This window comes from Meles meles, chromosome 9 (assembly GCF_922984935.1).
Source record: "Meles meles chromosome 9, mMelMel3.1 paternal haplotype, whole genome shotgun sequence".
NCBI classification, from domain to species: domain Eukaryota; kingdom Metazoa; phylum Chordata; class Mammalia; order Carnivora; family Mustelidae; genus Meles; species Meles meles.
The window spans coordinates 72,623,770-72,644,798 of record NC_060074.1 but is presented as its reverse complement, the minus strand read 5'-3'; the positions used below and the strand labels follow the sequence as shown (position 1 = coordinate 72,644,798).

General features: G+C 35.8%; 1 protein-coding gene across 1 annotated transcript in view; it reads right to left on the bottom strand.

Annotated features, from left to right (window-relative positions):
• Window positions 1–21,029, bottom strand: part of MTX2 (metaxin 2) — a 68,852-nt gene that overhangs the window by 26,907 nt on the left and 20,916 nt on the right. The window contains exons 2-3 of the mRNA XM_046019840.1: window positions 15,339–15,386; window positions 14,086–14,132 (exon numbers count right to left, since the gene is read on the bottom strand). Coding sequence (XP_045875796.1) covers window positions 14,086–14,132; window positions 15,339–15,386 — 95 coding nt within the window. The remainder of the gene's footprint in view (window positions 1–14,085; window positions 14,133–15,338; window positions 15,387–21,029) is intronic.

Genomic DNA, 21,029 nt, shown 5'->3' with positions numbered 1-21,029 from the left:
CACACATAACATGGACTATTACTCAGCCATAAAAAAGAATGCGATCACTTATATGCAGACTCTAAAAAACAAAACAAATGAACAAACAAAAAAACAAAAAGACCCATATATACAGAAAACAAAACTGATGGTTGCCAGAGGGGAGGAGAGTGGGGTGGGGGAAGTTGGGTGAAGAAAAGCAGGAGATACAGGTTTCCACTTATGGAATGCACAGGTCACAGGGATAAAAGGTACAACACAGGGAATATATAGTCAATGGTACTGAATGATACCTATACTTACGGTGAGCATAACTTAATGTATAGAGTTGTGGAATCACTATGTTGTATACCTGAAATTAATGTACCATTATCTGTCAGCGATACTTCAATTAAAAACAAAAACAAGGAGGCACCTGGGTAGCTCAGTCTATTAAACATCTGCCTTCGGCTCAGGTCATGATCCTGGAGTGCCAGGATTGAGTCCATAGGGCTCTCTGCTCAGCAGTGAGTCTGCCTCTCCCTCTGACTCTACTCCCTTCTCTCATGCTCTCTCTCTTTCCCCCTCAAATAATAATTAAACAACAATAAAACGGGCATCTAGATCACTCAACCAGTTAAATATCTGACTCTTGATATCAGGTCAGCTCATGATCGCAGGGTTCTGAGGTCAAGCCCTATATCAGGCTCTGCACTGGGTGTGAAGTCTACTTGAGATTCTCCCTCTCCCTTTCCCTCTGCCACTCCACTCTCTCTCTCATTAAAAAAAAAAATTACATTTTTTAAAATAAAAAAATAAACAAAAAAACTAAAATGTCAATTTAACACGCAGTCAAAGAAGAAGCAATGAGAAGCCATCCAGTAACAGTAGTATTATCTTCTGAAAATATACTGAGAAGTAACACAAATAGAAGCCATTGTCACTAAGAGTCCTTTAAAATCTGAGCATATGGTCCAATATTCAGGATATTTAAAATAAGCATGGAGATCTTATAATTAAGATAAGGTAAACAATAATATTAGTAAGAAATCCAATAAAACAAAACGTCTCAAAAATTATGCATATCTAGTTTCTTCAAGTCTTTATTTCCAAAGAAATATACTAAAAATATCATAGAAAGAATCTGGAGGGGCAAACTTAATTGAAATTAAGTTTTTAATTAATTTAATTTAATTAATTGAAATTTTTTAAAAGATTTTATCTATTTTGACAGAGAGGGAACACAAGCAGAGGGAATGGGAGAGGGAGGCTCCCTGCTGAGCAGGGAGCCCAAAACAGGGCTCAATCCCAGGACCCTGGGATCATGGACTTGAGCCAAAGGCAGACGCCTAATAAATAAGCCACCCAGGTGCCCCTGAGATTAAACTCAAAGCCAAAAACTCAGGGCGCCTGGGTGGCTCATTCATTAGGCGTCTGTCTTTGGCTCAGGTTGTGCTCCCAGGGTCCTGGGATGGAGTCCCTCATTGGGTTCCTTGCAGTCAGGAGCCTGTTTCTCCCTCTCCCTCTGTCTGCCACTCTCCTTGGTTGTTGTGCTCTCTCTTCATGTCAATTAAGTAAATAAAATATTTAAAGCCAAAAATCATCAATTTCTTTTATAAAAACAATAAATATCATGCTAACAGGAGAAAGAAAATAGAATCTATAACATTAAAAACCTTGAAATACCACACATCTTGTTTGAATTGCATTATGTTAACCAAAAAACAAATGAACAAAGAAGTAAATAAAAATATTCAGTTCATAAAATGATGAGAAGGGCTCAACCCTGGTTGAAGAGAAACACAGCCAGCTAACAACAAGCCTGGCCTGGTCACTACATTATTTGCACAGGGAGAATGCTACACATCTCACTGAGATTCTGTCTTTACCATCATTTAGAGTAGAGCGAGTTTCTGTTGCTGACTCATACACACCATACATTACTCTTAAGACTGGGTGACCCAGCATATTCCCACTCTTTAATTGTCCCTGGTTAAGTCCCTAGCATAATCTAATAGATCCTAAGAGAATATAGACTTAAGAAACATGCTGTTGGGGCACCTGGGTGGCTCTGTGGGTTAAAGCCTCTCCCGTCGGGTCAGGGCATGATCCCAGGGTCCTGGGATCGAGCCCCACATTGGGCTCTCTGCTCAGCAGGAAGCCTGCTTACCCCCCTCCCTCTCTGCCTGTCTCTCTGCCTACTTGTGATCTCCGTCTGTCAAATAAATAAATAAAATCTTTTTAAAAAAGAAAAGAAAAAGAAACATGCTGTTTAAGTAGAATACTAGAATGTCTTTTGAAAAATGGAAATCCTTGGGGGCACTTGGGTGGCTAAGCGTCTGACACTTGATTTCAAATCAGGTCTTGATCTCAGGGTTGTGAGTTCAAGCCCTGTGTTGGGCTCCAAGATGGGCATGGAGCCTACTTAAAAAAAAAAAAAAAAAAGAAGAAGAAGATGATGATGACGACAACGACGGAGGAGGAGAAGGAAGGAGGAAAAGGAGGAGGAGGAGAAGGAGGAGAAGAAGAAGGAAGAGAAGGAGAAGAAGGAGGAGGAAGAGAAGGAGAAGTAGAAGAATACAAATCCTCTTTATCAATTTTTTTTATTTTTTTATAGATTTATTTGTTTGAGAGAGAGAAAGAGAGACAGAGTGAGCACACGGATGGAGAGGGAGAAGGAGAAGGAGACACACTGCTGAGCAGGGAGCCTGATGTGGGGCTCCATCCCACGACCCTGGGATCAAGATCCGAGCCGAAGGCAGATGCTTAACTGATGGAGACACCCAGGCACCCCTCCCTTTTTCAATATTAAGAGTCAGAACAGAACAGTAAGACTTAAGTCTCCCAGTGAGACATCTCTGGGCAGAATCTTGCTGACTGACTGTTAGCTTGAGAAAGTTCCTTTACCTCATAAGCTTTCTCATTTCTAAAGTGAAGACAATTAATTAGGCAGATTAATTGAAGTACTAATGTGTAAAACATCTTATATACTATCTGGCACATGGTTGTTCAATAAATATATTATTAAGATTAACAGTAATAATATTAGTAATAAATACTCATGTACCCACCCATCTGCAAAGGAAGAAAGACTAACCTTGGTGATTTCAAAAGAAAGGTGACTTCACTTACTACCCTTTAACACCTCCTTAAGAGAAAAAGGTAAGTAATTTTCCTTTATAATCAAAAACAGTAAAATTGGGCATAAGATTAAAAAAATCCCTAAATAGATATTAAAAGGATAAGGGAACATAACCAAAAGTACTTGTTTAAAGAATAAATAATATGATTTCTATGATCACAGTATGTACCTTATATACAACATTTTAAACAAGGCAAAAACAAGTGAATAAAGATTTTTTTTTTTTAATATTTTATTGATTTGACAGACAGAAATCACAAGCAGGCAGAGAGGCAGGCAGAGAGAGAGGAGGAAGCAGGCTCCCTGCGGAGCAGAGAGCCCGATGCAGGGCTCGATCCCAGGACCCTGAGATCATGACCTGAGCCGAAGGCAGAGGCTTTAACCCACTGAGCCACCCAGGCGCCCCAAGATGTTTTGATATTAACAAATTTTTACTTTCTGAATAATGTTTCAAAGTCACACATACTGATGAAACTGATAAATGAACTGATAAAAGGTCTCCAGACTGTAAGCTCTGTTAGCACACACTAACCACCTCCATCTTATTCACTACTTTCTCCTCAGCATACTATAGGTTCTCATGTAACATTTGCTCAATGACTAAGCCACGGATATTCACAATAATAAATGAAAACATACCTAAATTTGTAGAAAACTTGTAAGCTACAAGAAAGATTAGTATTTTGTTATTTTATAGAACCAAAGCTCACTGCATTAAAAAGTTAGATGTAATTCCTGTTAAATTCAGATTTTTAAAAATCAATAAAATGACATACATCAATAAGCAGATATTGTTTTAGAAAAATAGCAACAGGAATTTAACTTAAAAAATTATCAGAAACACAATTCAATGAGCATAAATAGCTTCGAATAGAGCAAATTTGGTATCAAAAACATGAAATGCTAGTAAGAGCACAAATGAGACAGATCACATCAGAGAACAGATCTCCCTTAACACAACTCTCACCTGATAACTACTTTTGGAATATCTGACTCAACTTTAGATACATCAACATCTGACAGCTGTAGAAAAAAAATCAAGTTCAGAAGGAAAGCAACAAAAAAAGATAACCAGAATAAGCAAAGGTACAAGCTCTCCCTTTTAGAATTAAATGTAAATCAAAGTAAGCTGTAAGGTCAATACTAAATATCAGGAACTATGAAACAGTCACAGAGACCAATTCATATAATCCAAGAACCTAAAGCAATACCAGTCAGATATTTGGTACTCAATAATGAACAGTTTGGGAGTAAAGAAAGGAAACTACTTTTTTTGAGCTCTTATAAATGATTGTTTAATTATTTACAGATAAATATTCCCAACTGAGAAAAATAACAACAACAAAAAACTCCAACAAATTTTAAATTCTTAAGATAAGCTAAACAGCAGGTGGCAGGGATATAAAACATATTCATTTTGATAAACTAATAGTAACTCAATACTGGATCATTTATTTACCAATAAACAGCACCAACTATCTTCTTTCCTCTTCTTTATTCCAAAAACAAAATGAACATTTACTTGTCTTACAAGTTAAATACATAAGAAATCTTTTGCATTTAAGCAATAAAATCAACATTGCTTGCCAATGAAAATATAAAAATACTACAAAATTTTCAAGAATTGTTCTTGAATGTTTAAAAGATTAAATGCTTCACACGGAGTAATAGTATGGAATTTAAGGGATTGTAAACATAGCTTCTAAAGTATGTAGATCCCATTAACAAAGTTATCCAAATTCTAATAGGGAACAAGCAATTTTCAGCCTAACCATGTAAAGCTATCCTTAGACAGCAGACCTTGGGTTTTCTTCTTTAGGACAAAGCTTCTATTCATCTCATAATTAAATTTGAAATATTTCACATAAGAATTCACTAAGGACTATTCTAAAGCATGCAATACCATTTTCAGGGCACAAAATGAAAATGGTTCTGAATTTTAATTTATATCTCATTTTACCAGGACACAAAAGAAAATCTGTGACGACAACCAAAGAATTATTTTTCACCTTACTGAAGAAGCATGTTTTAAAATTAAAAACCATGAACAAATCTACCTATAAAATGATTCATTTTTTTATATCAAACAGCTGCAGACACTGTAATTGAAATAATGTATCTAAGGTTACAAATGAAAAGTGTTAGGTATCATTCCTGAAGTGACAGATTAAGTTCCTAATCCAGTTAAAGTAATAGCCATATTTGTAGTTTAACATAAATTAAGACCTTAATTATATTTGTGACTATTTTAAACAAAATAACAAATTCCTTTGTACCTGAGAATGTAATTTATAGCAAAGCCAGGTTCATTTTCCAAACCAATCTATTTCACACTGCAGAAGTACTCTTGTATAATGGTGTAATGTAATTCTTGTTGTGGAATGTTGAAAGAGTAGATACACTAAGAGCACAGAAGAGGTTTGAAGATAAATGAAGATGCTATTCATTCAAGGGTAATTTCATCTTAGAACTATATGAAAGATGTTTTGTTCACACAGGCTAGTGTATGGCCTCAAATTTAAGTGTATTTTCAGCTCAAATATAATGCTGCTAGATCGATTATGCTGATACTGTATATCTAATAATGAAGAATTCTAGTCCTTTTCTGTATAAAAAATAGACTGTCATTTTTTCATCCTACTGCTATGTCTTCATTGTTCTGTTTAACAGCAACAAATTTTAAAATCCTGCTCACTATTTACTTTCTAAGCAGAAAAGTATATGGTTGATATTCTAAGTTGAAATTTCTTCTGACTGCAGCAAAGTGTATTTTTGCTATGTTAACTAGATACTTATGTTAGCAAACCATTATCCTCCAAAACCATTTTATTTCACTATTCACTAAAAATGACAACTCTAATAGTCACAAAATTCTATTTTGAATATGCTTCATTTTCACAAATCCTGTAACACAAATTTAAATGTTTTGTATATACCACACCATTTATGTCGAGGAATTAATACTGATGCTGAAAATGTTTTTAATCTGTTAAATTGTTTGCAATTTCAGTTCAATTTTAATTATCTTGATTTAAATTATCTTTTCTGAAGATCATCTTCTAAGTATTTAAATCCTTCCAAGTTTTATAAGCATAAATCACCAAAATTCTTTAATACTGCTGGCATACAAAAGATGACAGAAGACAGTCAATCTGAAGACTTTCAATTCAGTGCTATCAAGAAAACATCCTACAGCCTCCATTTTTTTTCATTTTACTAAAATACTGAAAAGATTTTATAAGTCTCCTATGTAATAAATATTCCCTAAATTTCTCTGCCACTAAACGCTCCTTTCCTTCTTCTATTCCTGAAAGTAAATACAGAAGCATCATTTTGCAGAGGATGATCAAAGTGAAGAGATGAAAAAAACCTCAAAAAACTTTTATAGTCTATGAAACTTAAAGCTATGTCAATTTAAAAATTTTTTTCATAAAAGAGTAGTCTCTTAATTCTCTATTAAGACATATACACTGGCGGCATCCTACTTGGATTTTTATCAGGTTTGAACAGACACTTAAAAAAAAACTGCAGACAACCATGAATAACTTGTTTAAAGAAAAAAAGGTATCCAACCAAACTGAAAATTCAAAATCATTTCCTCTACAATTCTCAAGGTAAGCTGTCCACAGCAGCCACCTCAATGACAAGACATGTTTACAGCGGCTGTATTTTCATAAGCACTGTTATTTCTCCAGTGGCACAAGTGACTCACCGTCCGAAGGAGAAAGAGTTCCTCCTCTCTCCTGCTCTTCCCCATCACTACAAGAGGATATTATCATTTAACTGCTAATTAATACGTCTACCTAAAAAGCATCATTTGCTAAAAGGAAAAAAGCAAGGGTCAGCTAACAATTTATCAGCAGATGTGACATGTAAGTGTTCATGGCCCAGAATTAATAGGGCCTATAAAAATGCTGACTTTTTTAAATGATACAACATATTCAACAGAAAAAAATGGTTTTTTTGTTGTCTGCCCTTTCATTTTTAAAGACAGAGTATTCATTCACGAGAAGGGGAAAATGAGAATATTAAGTAGAATGATGATATTTCCCTTAATCTGAGCTTAAATGTTATTCTTACTGGAAGTGAGTATAAAAACTGAGTAAGTAAAAGGTAGCATTCTCTTGTATGCAGCATTCTAATAATTATCATCAGTTCAAGACACTTTCTAAAAGTAAATTCAGACTTTTGCAAAAGACTAAGCCATACAAAAAAAGGAAAACAGGTTTCTTTGTAAGTTGACTTCCTATAATAAACAATATCCTTTCTAAAACTTACTAGAAAGTAACAATTTTATTATATGCATTCATAAAATATGTATATAGGCACTAATTCAGCATTCAACATCATCTTGTATTTCTAATGCTATTTCTACTGCTTTCACTTTTTTCAAAAGCATTTCTCATTTATTATCTAACTTGAGCTTCACAATAACTGAAAACTTAGGTAAGACTGCCTTTATCATATTTCAGAGATCCAAAAGCTGAGACACATTTATCTTTCACGTCTTAAAGTAATCTATAAATTTGAAGATACAACTTGCTAGGAAATGTCAGAAATGATTTTTGAATTTAAATGTCCACTTATTTTTGAATAAAAATTCAAAGATCTGTGTCCCTGGACTAAACTGATATGCAACAAAGTGTTATAAGCATGAATTCTTGACTCTAGACTCCCTGGGTTTGCATTCCAGCTCTGCCAAGTACACCCATGTAAGTTTGAGAACCTCTCCACTTTAACTTGCTACTTTGTAAACTGGGACTACTACTACTTCCCACCTCCTAGAGGGGCTGTGTGTGAAAATTATCTATGACATGTAAGGTACATTTAACAAGACCTGGCACATGGAGTAAGTGCTGTGTACATTTTAGTTTCAGTTATTATTGCTGTTCTTACTAACACTACCTGCAGAATGTGGATTATAATAGCACCTAAACTTCAAGTTGTTTTAAGGATTAAATGAGTTAATAGGAATAAAGTGCTTAGCATAGTAATGAGCACATGATAGGTACTCAATCATTACTGTCTGTTTACCTCCACAGTCTGTGGGCTCTATGACCTTGGGCAAAGCTCAGTTCCAGTTCCCATATCTCTAAAATAAGGTTCATAATAGTCCCTTCCAGGGTTATGGTAAGAATTAAATGAGATACTTCATATAAAAGCTCTCCGTAGAATGCCTTAAATAAAAGTCTTCAATAAAAACTCACTTTTAAAACAAATCCTATTCAGAATTTTTTTTAAAAAAATACTTTGAATTAAAGCATTCAATATTGACATTTTTTTAGGTATGGCGTGAATGATTACAAAAATTAATAATGTTCACACAAATTCAAATATGTCCCTCCCACCAACTTCTTTTTTAAAGATTTTATTTATTTATTTGAGAGAGGATACGAGTTGGGGGAGGAGCAGAGGAGCAGAGGGGTAGGGAGAGAGACAAGCAGACTTGGGCACTGAGTGCAGAGCCTGACACAGGGCTCCATGCCAGGACCCCAAGATCATGGGCTCAGCACACTTGCACTGTGCAACTCTGCTCAGGACCCCAAGATCATGACCTGAGTCAAAACTGAGAGTTGGATGCTTAACTGACTGAGCCACCCCTCCAAAAAAATTCTTAAACTTAACATTTATTTTAATTACTCCCAGGTGTTCAGGCATTATAAAGCCTGCAAGCTTCCATTCCTCCTGCTGACACTGATTATACACACTTCCGTCAATGAATAAGAGAGAAGGAAATAATAACCAACATTCATTGCACATTTACATTGTGCCAAGTACTTTTCTAAGTACTTTATATATATTAACACATCCAATCCTCATGACATCCAATAAAATAGCTTCTTTATATCTCCATTTTACAGAGGAAGAACAAAGAGTAATGTTTACGGTATGCTGTATTTGGAAGAGACCAACTCCCATTTCATTTGTGGAAGCTGCTATAAAAGACAGCATATACCAAATCAGTAAAGTCATAAACTTCTTTTTTTTTTTGACAGAGAGAGATCATAAGTAGGCAGAGAGGCAGGCAGAGAGAGTGAGAGGGAAGCAGGCTCCCTGCCGAGCAGAGAGCCCGATGTGGATGGGACTCGATCCCAGGACCCTAAGATCATGACCTGAGCCGAAGGCAGCGGCTTAAACTACTGAGCCACCCAGGCACCCCAAAGTCATAAACTTCTTGAAGAAAATAAGACATTTTACTCAGAAAAATTGCAGAGGAGTTCATATGTATTGGCTCATACTATATCTCTAGACATGTGCTGTTCAATACAAGTAGCTACATGTGGCTACTGAGTACCTGAAATGTGGCTAGTGCAAATTAAGATGTGCTCTAGGTGTAAAATACACATATTTTGAACTTAATATAAAAAGGTAAAACATCCCATTAATCAATTTTGTACTGTTCACATGTTAAAATAACATTTGGATACAATGGGTTAAATAAAACATGATTAAAATTCATTTCATCGGTTTCTTCTTACATTTTTTAATAGGACTACTACAAATTTTTTTTTAATTTTATGTATTTATTTGAGAGAGAGAGAGAGATCACAAGTAAACAGAGCAGCAGGCAGAGAGGGATAAGCAGGCTGAGCAGAGAGCCTGATGTGGGGCTCTATCCCAAGACCCTGAGATCATGACCTGAGCTGAAGGCAGAAGCTTCAGCTTCTGAGCCACTCAGCTCAGCCACTCACTGAGCCACCCAGCTGACCCCAAAATTTTTAACTATGTATGTGGCCAACGTTATATATATTACATATCTGTTAGACAATAGTTCAGGTTTAGGAGGTGAAAGTAGTAACAAAGAATTATTATTTTTTAATTAAAAAGAATAACTGAGGGGCGCCTGGGTGGCTCAGTGGGTTAAGCCTCTGCCTTTGGCTCAGGTCATGATTTCAGAGTCCTAAGATCAAGCCCCACATCGGGCTCTCTGCTCAGCAGGGAACCTACTTCCTTCTCTCTCTCTGCCTGCCTCTCTGCCTGCTTGAAATCTGTCAAATAAATAAAATCAATCTTAAAAAAAAAAAAATAACTGATTTATAGACATATAATTTATACACCATACAATTCATTCTTTTATTTAAATGTCCAATTCAATTTTTAGTATATTTATAAAATTGTGCAACTATCACCACTGTCTAATTTTAGAACATATTCATCACCTCAAAAAGAAACCCTGTACCCATTACATTATTCCCAATACCTCTCACTTTCTATTTCTACCTCTCCTCAGCTCCTGGCAACCACTAACACACTTTTTCTGTGGATTTGCCTGTTCAGTAACAGAGATTATCCAAGTTCTTTTCCCAATTACACACACACAAAGACTGCTTATACATGTATGCACATACCACTATACATACACGCACACACACTGCTCATGAGAACCAGGGGAATATGCTATACTAATACTTCACTCTATTCAACATACAGGACTGTTACATGACCAGACAAACACTTCTAGTTAATACCAGTACTTTGTGGATGAGGAGGAAAAAAGAAACCTAAGAGGAAATAACAGCCATGGTAAAAAAAATTTATTTTCCTTTAAACTGAAATTATAAGAGTTTCTTTAATCAAAAAGATCTAACCACTTAGTTCAGGACTATAATAAATGCCAAGTCTATGCTGTAGGTAAAATTTAAATTTCCTGGTGGCTTAACTGGCAGACTATTAAAATATCTGATGCCTGATATCTGGTATCTTCTAGAAAATATCCAGTTTATGGATACCTGTCACATTGTTTTGATCAATTTTACACATTTAACTGATTCTTCTAAACGGATACTGGTCCACTATATAGAAGAAAATTACTCCATAAAGTTTACATCAGATATCTAGAAAAGTCACATTTATAGTCATGGCTACTATCAGCTGTCAAGTCAAAGAATATTGAAGAAAACTAAGAATTTTTAATATATGCTGGTTAATTTATCATCTAAGTGACATATGTAGGATAACAAAAAAATTGAAATGGTTAAGCAAATTCTGCATTTTAAAAGGTTCTCTTTTTTTCTGGTTTTACTATTAATTACAACTATATTTTGAGAAGCCATGGAGAGAAAGTAAATTAATAGGAACCATAAAAACACTAATTTTTCTTCCCTTCCCGAGATTACTTAAAACATTATTATTATTACTATTATTACTATTATTATTATTATTATTATTATTATTTTAATGGTAACATACTGAGATCTCGGTTTGTACTAAAAACTAGTTCATTCCAGGGCTTCTCAACATTGACACTATTTACCTTTGGGGCAGGGTAATTCTTTGTTGTGGAGGGACCGTCCTGTGCACTGAAAGCTGTTTAACAGCATCCCAGGGCTTTATGCTGTAGATGCCAACAGCACCCTCCCCAACAGTTATGACAACCAGAAATGTCTGAACACTGTCAAATGTCTTCTGTCGGGTAGAAATCTCCTTCAGTTATGAACCACTGCTCTATTCCTTCTCAAAATACCTTATAATTGGTGAAAATGACTTCAATAATTTTTCACAGCGGATCCCCAAACAGCTTCAGCAAGGCGATCAGTAAACCCCCTGAAACCATATGCAGAATAGCTGAGGTATGTGTCTATTTCATGTGTGCGTGCTGGAATGTTTTCTGGAGAAATGGTTTACAGTTTTCATGAGGTCCTGAAAGAGTCATCCCAAAAATGGCAATTTAAAAAGGGTTAAGAATTAGTGCATCAATGAACATATTCACTGTGCTATGAAGTTATTTTTTTCAAAGATAAACATTGAAAAATACTATTTTATACACAGCAAATAATTTGCTTGTGCGTTCAGTTCGGTGAAATTGCTTTTACCATACTTATAAATCTTTCACTCAACAAACATTTACCTAGTACACCTGATATGCTACGCAATTTATTATTAGTATCTGAAAGCTAAATTTAAATTCACCCTCACCAAAAAAAGAAAAAGAAAAGATTAATGGCAGTATAAAGTCCACATTTCTTGCATAAAATCAACTGAGAATTTCTGATTTTCAAAAGTTAATGTAAGAAAAAAATACACAAGTTGTAATAGTAGTATCTAAAGATAAAATAAGGGGTGGGGGTGCCTGGGTGGCTCAGCTGGTTAAGCATCTGCCTTCAGCTCAGGTCATGATCTTAGGGTCCTAGGATCATTCAAATCCCGTCAGGTTCTCTGCTCAGTGAGAGTCTGCTTCTCCCTCTCCCTCTGTGCTCTCCCTCTCACTCTCTTAAATAAATAATAAAATATTTTTAAAAATGAAGATAAAACAAGGGTAAATAAATAAAATATATGTAATTTACATTTTTGGTAAAAAGATTTAAAATAAATCCTAAAGACGGAATGCCTGGGTGGCTCAGTCGGTTAAGCCACAATCTTCGGCTTTCAGGTCATGATCCCAGGGTCCTGGGATCAAGTCCCACATCCAGCTCCTTGTCAGTGGGGAGCCTGCTTCTCTCTGCCTCTGCCTGCTTGTGCTCTCTCTGTCTGACAAATAAATAAGTAAATAAAATCTTTAAAATAAATCCAAAAGAAAGAAAGATACTCATACTCATATGAATAAATTATTGTCCAAATACATTTCTTCATTCCATCTTTTCATCTTTTCCTTCTTTCCCTGCCTTAATGAAAGCAAAGATATACTAAATGACATGCTATCAGACATAGTAACCAAATGCAGAGAATATCAAGTTGAATACAAAATGTGAGATGACCAAGTGCTTACCATCATGCCTAGAACATAGCAAAAGCTCACAAGCTTTTCTCTTGCCTTTCTTTCTGTCCTCCAGAAGCTCATCATCCCATCTCCAAAATGCCACATGTCTTAGTTTCTCTTTTAAGTTATCTTTTAGTGCTGCACAACAAAATCCTCTTTGTGATTCAAACTATGTAAGCTAACTAAATAAATAACAGCTACATATGCAAAATGTTTGAATAACTTTAATTCTATAATCTCCATAGGCATTTCTCTCCCTTTTTCTTTAGTAAATTGTGGTGTATTCATACAGTGGGATAACAGACATGAATAAAAATGATAAAATAATTTTTGATAAATGATGAATGATAAATCAGAGGTATATCTATCAATATGGACAAATATAAAAAACAGTCAAGTACCAAAAACACAATCAAACAACATATACAATTTGTTAAATTTACATGAATTAAAAAAGCAATCTACAATACTAGTTATTTTTGTTCTTTTTTTTGTATGCATAAGTTATCTGTAGTCCCATCATATGATAAGCAAATTCAGGATAATGAAAGAGAAGAGAGAGGGAAATAGAATCAGTGAAGGTTATACAGAGCCCTGTAAGCAGTATCTATAAGGGCTTGGTTTATTTATTTATTTTTTAAGTTTTTAATTTAATTCCTGTTAGTTAATATACAGTGTTTTTTAGTTTTTAAAGCAAATAATCCCCAGGTATTCTATTCTTCCTGTGGTGCAGTTTAAAGTTTACAGGACCACTAACCGTTTTTTGGATTACACAACTGTGATATACAATGTGAAGAGCTATTGCATTCAATAAGTGGTTTGGGAATAAGAGACACTAATGTAATCAATAAATATATAAGAAACAGCTAGAGAAGAGAATATCTGCTTTAAGATTAACAAATGGATTCGACTAGAATGAGCCCAGTGAAAGAACGATGCTTAAAAATATGTGGTAAATAAATCTTTACAAATAAGTTAGTAACTGTGTCCATAAATGAACATATCACCACAAATAATCAATACCATTGTATCTAGCCAAAAGCTAAACTATTAAGAGAATAATCTAGCATATTAAGTGATTTTAAACAAAAGAATGAAGACTTTTATTTTATATACTGACAATAACTGAAAATATTACATGATAAAATCACACTTCACAGAAAAGATGTTATATTGATAATGGTAAATCACACAGAAAGATCATAAATATATAACATCACAGACTGCCCAGAGAAAAAAAAATAGTTGTAACTCAAAGTGAAAATTATTACATTATTTGCATATTTACCTGCACAGCAAGAGAAGCTGCATTGTCAGAAAGCAAAATTTGCTCCCCTGTGAAAATACAAGGAAAAGTCTGAGTCAAAAGTGAGACTGCTAAACAAGCAAAATATACTTGTAAATATTTTTATTTTAAAACACTATTCCTATTTTTAAAAATAAAAGGTATAGATTTTCACCACAGGAACTATGAAGTTCTCTATCAATACAATTGGGTAATCATAATTTTTGATTAAATTATCACAATATGTACATAACATAGACTATTTCCTCTAAAACTATTTGATCATTTTTTGTATTTTATCAACAATATTTAATTAAAATCACTCACTTAAAAACAAATTCATTTTTCAACTTTTCAAGAAATATTATTCCTCCTCTTTTCATTAAAATTAAGTAAAATAGTATGTGCTCAAACTCCTCTAGTTAAAAGCATTCAAAATCATATAAAACCAGCTTGCAGTTAATATTGCACAGTGTGTCTAGATCTGTCACACAAAAGAAAGATGACAAGTTTGCTGCAATAAAAATTCCATGCTTAGAAGACTAGAGCCGCTGCCTATTAGTCTTCATTACTTTGCAGTCTTCTGACAACTGCAGCAGGCTGCTGAGCCCCCAAATGGGGTCCATAATGTGATCTGATGATATATGAAGAGCTGCTAGAGGGAGCCTGAACCATCCTAGCCTATACATTTTAACAGTTCCTTTTCACTGAGAGCCCACTTTACCACAGGACTTCAAAAATCTGCTGTGTCAGCTACTGGTGCAGTAAATCTGCCAACTGCTCCTGCAGCCACATCATTTTACATTGCCTACAGCAGCCAATATAATGAGTCAATAATAAACTAAGGACCTTATAGGCCATGAATAGTTGGTTTACACTGGCAGATTCAAGTTTAGGCAAAATCTCGTAAACAAATTGCACAAGAGAATCCCTTCTTTATGTTCTCTCCGAAGTAAATGATGTTGAGGGGTTGTGGTTTTTCTGGTAACAATATTTTTTTTTAAAAGATTTTATTTATAGATTTGCAACAGAGAGCACAAGGCAGGGGTGGGGGCGCAGAGGGAGAGGGAGAAGCAAGCAAACTCACTACTAAGCAAAGGAGCCTAATGCAGGGCTCCATCCTAGGACCCTGAGATCCATGACCTGAGCTGAAGGCAGATGCTTAATGGACTGAGCCACCCAAGCACCCCTAGATATATTTTTATATGAGCCTTTTTTTTTATATGAGCCGTTTTTAATTGTGAACAAGTACCTACCTTTTAGTTGCTGATACAAGGTAGCATTTTCAGGCCAAGGCTCTGCAGCTATGGAAACAAGGCAGTGATAATTAGGTACATAAAGCAAAAATGTATCAATAACCCCACAAAGATTTGCCTAGAGCATTTAATCAAAGTCAATTGCCAAGGTTACTTTAAATATGGCAACCAATCACACCACGTTAGGTTGTATGGTATCGTGTATAAGTAGGTTAGATAACTTCTTTTAAATGCCTGTTTGGTTTATTATTTGGTAGGGAGTTGTGCTGCTGTTGTAATTTCAACAGAGAAGAGGTGGAAGACATCCTGTCCAATCAAAAGTGAAAATTTAAAAACCAAAACAGCCTATATGCTACTATTCCTTTAGCCTCCAAACACAGACACTCCAAAATGTTACTTACAAGATACTTAATTTGAGGGTGCCTGGCTGGTTCAGTCAGGAAAACATGTGACTCCTGATCTCGGGGTTGTGAGTTCAAGCCCCACTTCGGTGCAGAGATTACTTAAATAAATAAATCAATCTTTTAAAAAATAAGATACTGAATTTGATTCACTATCAAAAAAAGTGAAACAGTACTTTACTATAAACTTTAACAAAGTAAACTTTCAAACAAGTAACACTATATGAAAGAATCAAATATATCTCTTTCAGGCTATGCATCTTTCTTTATAAGCTGGTAGTATTTAAACATACAGAAGGACCGTGTTGTATTACAGAACATTCCGTTACCTTGAACCCACCACCACCACTCCACAAAAACAAAGTCAAAGAGCACGATGAACCAGTAAGTACCTACAATGTAAAATAAAGCTAGTAAAACTAATTTTAGGCCTGGAGCCAGGCTTAACCATAACCCTTAACCTCTTGTTGAGATGCATTGAACAGTCCAGGGAGTGCGGGGGAGGAACCCTTTAATTTGCTTTAACTCATACTTCAGAATGAAAAGGAACAAAATCATATTATTATAAATTATAAATGCCACTTTTCATTTGGTTCGGGCTATGCAAAATTAGACTTGTATTTAGGGATACCATGAAAACCTCGAGCAAATAATGCACCATACATCGTTTTGTATGCTATTGCTCATAATATTATACACATAAACAAAAACTACTGAGTTTCAATTCATATACCAAAAAGGCAATAAAACTAAATGTTATGTGATACTGTAAACTTTTAACAAAGCAGAATTTTACTAAGAACCCAGTTAACCTGTGTAACATAGTTTTTTAAAATAGAAGTTAAGGAAACAAAAACAAGCTGACATCAGCAAATTACTAAAAAATAACCTTTTAGGCTAAACTGTATGGTCAGCACACCTATAACGTTTACATCTATATGAGAAACAATACAATGAGTTTCATTTGTTGTAAAATCCTACATCATTGAAGATTCAATTAATTTTAAAAAGATTCAATTATAGGGGTGCCTAGGTGGCTCAGCGGATTAAGCCTCTGCCTTTGCCTCAGGTCATGATCTCGGGGTCCTGGGATCAAGCCCCGCATCGGGTTCTCTGCTGGTCAGGGAGCCTGCTTCTGCCCTCTTTCTGCCCTCTGCCTACTTGTAATCTCTCTCTCTGTGTCAAATAAATAAAATCTTAAAAAAAAAAAAAGATTCAATTATATGCATCTAAATCTAATGAAAGCAATAAAGCATAAGAATAAAATTAACAAAAATTTCAAAGATACTGAAACTAAGTTTCTTGGGGGCACAGATGTGTCCCATCTATGTATGCTTGTAGCATGTTTTGCATATGTTAATTGTGTGTAGAAAGAAAGATGGGGGATATTTGATTAAACCTACCACTCTGTTTTGCATATGTTAATTGTGTGTAGAAAGAAAGATGGGGGATATTTGATTAAACCTACCACTCTGTTCCCTAAATATTCTGGCTAACCTAAGTTTTACTGAACCTAGTATTATTAACTTTGTTAAAGCAATGGGGTGTTCTAATTAAATACTGTAGTAATTTTAACTTCAGTTAGTTAGGTTTTGTATGTACTAGACATGGATTACGAGTTTTCAAAACAATGAATAACATACACTTAGCATTAAGCATCTGCTCAATATAATTTAAGTATTCTCTGATTAATCAGAAGCTACTTTACTACTCAGCAATGTCGCAGAGTTTCATATGGGCAGCAATTTATGTGTTCCATGGAAAAGTTAATTTATTATCACGGATTCTCCAGACCTATTACAACAGACATATGTGAAAATAAAGAAACCTTGAGACCTACTACCTGATCACAAAAAGAGAAGTTGCCTACAAATACTAAAATTTCTGTTATTAACAGAATCTAAAGATGGAAACTAGGTGGGAGGGGGCTGTTTTCCTTGATCCAGAATACAAAATATATTCAACTCAGAAATTACTGTCAAAAATAAATTCTTGAAAAGTAAATCTGCCAAAACATCTGAGGTTATCTTCACAAATAGAACCTATCATTTAAAAAGAGAAGGAAGGGGCGCCTGGGTGGCTCAGTGGGTTAAAGCCTCTGCCTCTGCTCAGGTCATGATCCCAGGGTCCTGGGATCGAGCCCCACATCGGGCTCTCTGCTCCGCGGGGAGCCTGCTTCCTCCTCTCTCTGCCTGCCTCTGTGCCTAGTTGTGATTTCTGTCAAATAAATAAATTATTTTTTAAAAAATTTTTAAAAAATAAATAAATAAATAAAAAGAGAAGGAACTGGGTTGATACAATTATGTGTGTGTGTGTGTGTGTGTGTGTATCAGTTTAGCAGCATGGCATGCCAGTGTATCCATGGACCAGGAGGCAAGAAATGGTAGAGTATGCAAAGAATGATCAACTACCTATCTCACCCATGAGCAGCTCAAAGTATACAAACATCACTGATTTAAGTGCATCCCCTACATGAACCAGCTCAAATAATTACATTTTAAATATGACATGGGAGAAGAAATAGCGAGAGTATTATTCAATAGAGTGCCAAAAGTGAAAATCCTAAGTTGTGTGGCATGGAAATGGATCTACAAACCAACCATGCAAGTATCTTTCCAGGAAATGAACTCTATTAACTGCCTTCATAAGTAAATCCATGAATCATGAACACTATTATCCACACATGACAAAGAACATTTCTATTTCTATTTCTTGGTTTGGATAATATTAACTGAAGTTTTCTTTACTGAGAACACTATTACAGGAAAGACAAAGTCCAAAAATGCAACTGCTTCCCTATTCCTCTTTCCCAAGGTTAGGCAAGTCAATATCCACCCCTTTCTCCTGCCATGTGAAAAAGAGAGGGAGATTAAGAACTTATAATTATAGTGTTAACAACAGACCTTAAAAATCTGTAGCATTTCGTGGCACCTGGGTGGCTCAGTGGGTTAAAGCCTCTGCCTTCAGCTCAGGTCATGATCTCAGGGTCCTGGGATGGAGCCCTGCATCGGGCTCTCTGCTCAGGGGGGGTCTGCTTCCCCATCTCTCTGTGCCTGCCTCTCTGCCTACTTGTGACCTCTCTCTGTGTCAAATAAATAAAATCTTTAAAAAAAAAAAATCTGTAGCATTTCAAAAGAAACATCTTAAACAATATTAAAACATTTTTTATCCCTTACTAGTTTTACTTCCATTGACCTAAAATGTTTTAGACCATAAACTAATTCAATAGTGAATAAAATTTCAGGACTCATCTATGCTATTTTCAATTTCTACCACCAAAAACACCCCCAGTATGAAGTGCCTTTTTAAACTTGCCTTTGGGAAAGACTAGCCTTGGAATACATATAGAAGGTGAAACTCAAATTTTCTGTAAAAAAAAGTTTGGTAAGATTGGGGACCGAGAGAGACTACTGTGCAATGTTGTCAAGGTGCAAGATACTGGTATTATTAGCACATCAAAAGTAAATTTTATGCTTCCCACCCATCAACAGTTGGTGTGGCTCTTGTAATAGAGATCAGATTCCTCAACTTGGCCTTACACCCCTCCCTCTCTACCTCTCTGGCCTTCTGGCCTCATCAAAACTCCCCTCCGCCTACTTCTACACTCCAGTCACACTAGCCTTCAGTCAGTTTCTGGATGCACCATGTTCCTTCCTGCCGCAGAGATAAATTTGTGCTGTATCCTCTGACCTAGAGCTATCTCCCACCCCTGCAGTGTCTCAGCTCAAACATGCTGAGATGTTGGGCCGGTTTCCTGGACATGCTACCTGAGCAACTGCACAGGGCCAGTGCTTAGAAGGGCTCCACACTCAGTTTCACGTTCTGCCATTAGTCTTGGAATTCTTTAGAACAGGGGCTTCATGTCATCATTCTGCACCGGATCCTATACATTCTGTAGCCGGTCCTGTCCTCAGGGAAGCCTTATTGACCCTCCCTGAATAGTTCAAACACTCTCTTCACAAGCTTGACAGCATGCACTGTCCCTTGTACCACTTAACACAGACAACAGTTTTACACGGGTTTGAGAACTAGCTGATTGTTTATCTCCCCTAAAGAACATAAACACCATGAATCCAGTGTTCAGTTTTGTCTTTGCTTACCATTTCATCCCCAGAATTAGTACCTAATCAGTAAATGTTGACTGAATAAATGTTTTTATTATTACCACTATTAGTACCATTATTACTTTGTACTGTTTAGGCTTAGAATGCAGTAGAGAAGATAAGGAAATTACAAAACACGGCCAAAAAAGGGAAACTTGACCAGGAAAACTTAAACACTACAACCAATAACACAAATATAAAAATATCAAACAGCTGCCTAAATTGTTGGCAGAATCTAATTCCATAAATTTACCCCTTCACTGACCCTAAACCTAGAAATGTGTTTCTTTGCTTCCTATCAAATGTACAGTTCCCACTTGATATTACTGTTGCAGCCCTCCTAAGACTAACCCCAGGCCTTGACTTACCTGACATGTCATCTCAGTACTCCCCTTTCCACAGCCTACAATTCTAACCCAGGCACCATCACTTCTTAAAATCTAACATCCCCATCAGTAAAACATTTGGGCATTCATGCCCAGATAGATTTAGATATCATATGGTCAGTACTTCTAAGCTAACAAATCATGCACATTATAAAGCATACATTAAAAAAGAAAATAGTTAGGGGTGCCTGGGTGGCTCAGTGGGCTGAGGCTCTGCCTTCAGCTCAGGTCATGATCTCAGGGTCCTGGGATTGAGCCCTGCATTGGGCTCTCTGCTTGGCAGGGAGCCTGCTTCCCCCTCTCTCTCCACCTGCCTCTCTGCCTACCTGTGATATGTCTCTGTCAAATAAATAAATAACATCTTAAAAAAAAAAAGTTAAAAAATAAATTGAAATCCAAGGTCTAGGACTTTCTTCTTGTATTTCAAAGGATTATCTTATGTAACACAGAGGATACACACCCCACTCCACTTTGAAAAACACTGCTCTAATTAAATAACTACTTATCTGACATTTGAGCAGGGAACCCAGCCATTCACACACCCTTAAAGATGAGTCATCCTCTATTCTAGTGAATCATCTTTTTTGATGAGAAAAGGTTGGAAAGAACACACACAAATTAATGGGGGGGGGGGATACAACAAGACCCTCCTATCCTACCTAAAATTTCCCCTACATACTTCATATTTTCTCACCTTTGTGACTTTGCTGAACTTCTTCCCGTCTGTCCAGAATACTCCAGGCACCACCACAGACCCAAATCCTATACCTTTTTCAACACCAAGGTTAAATGCCACCTACA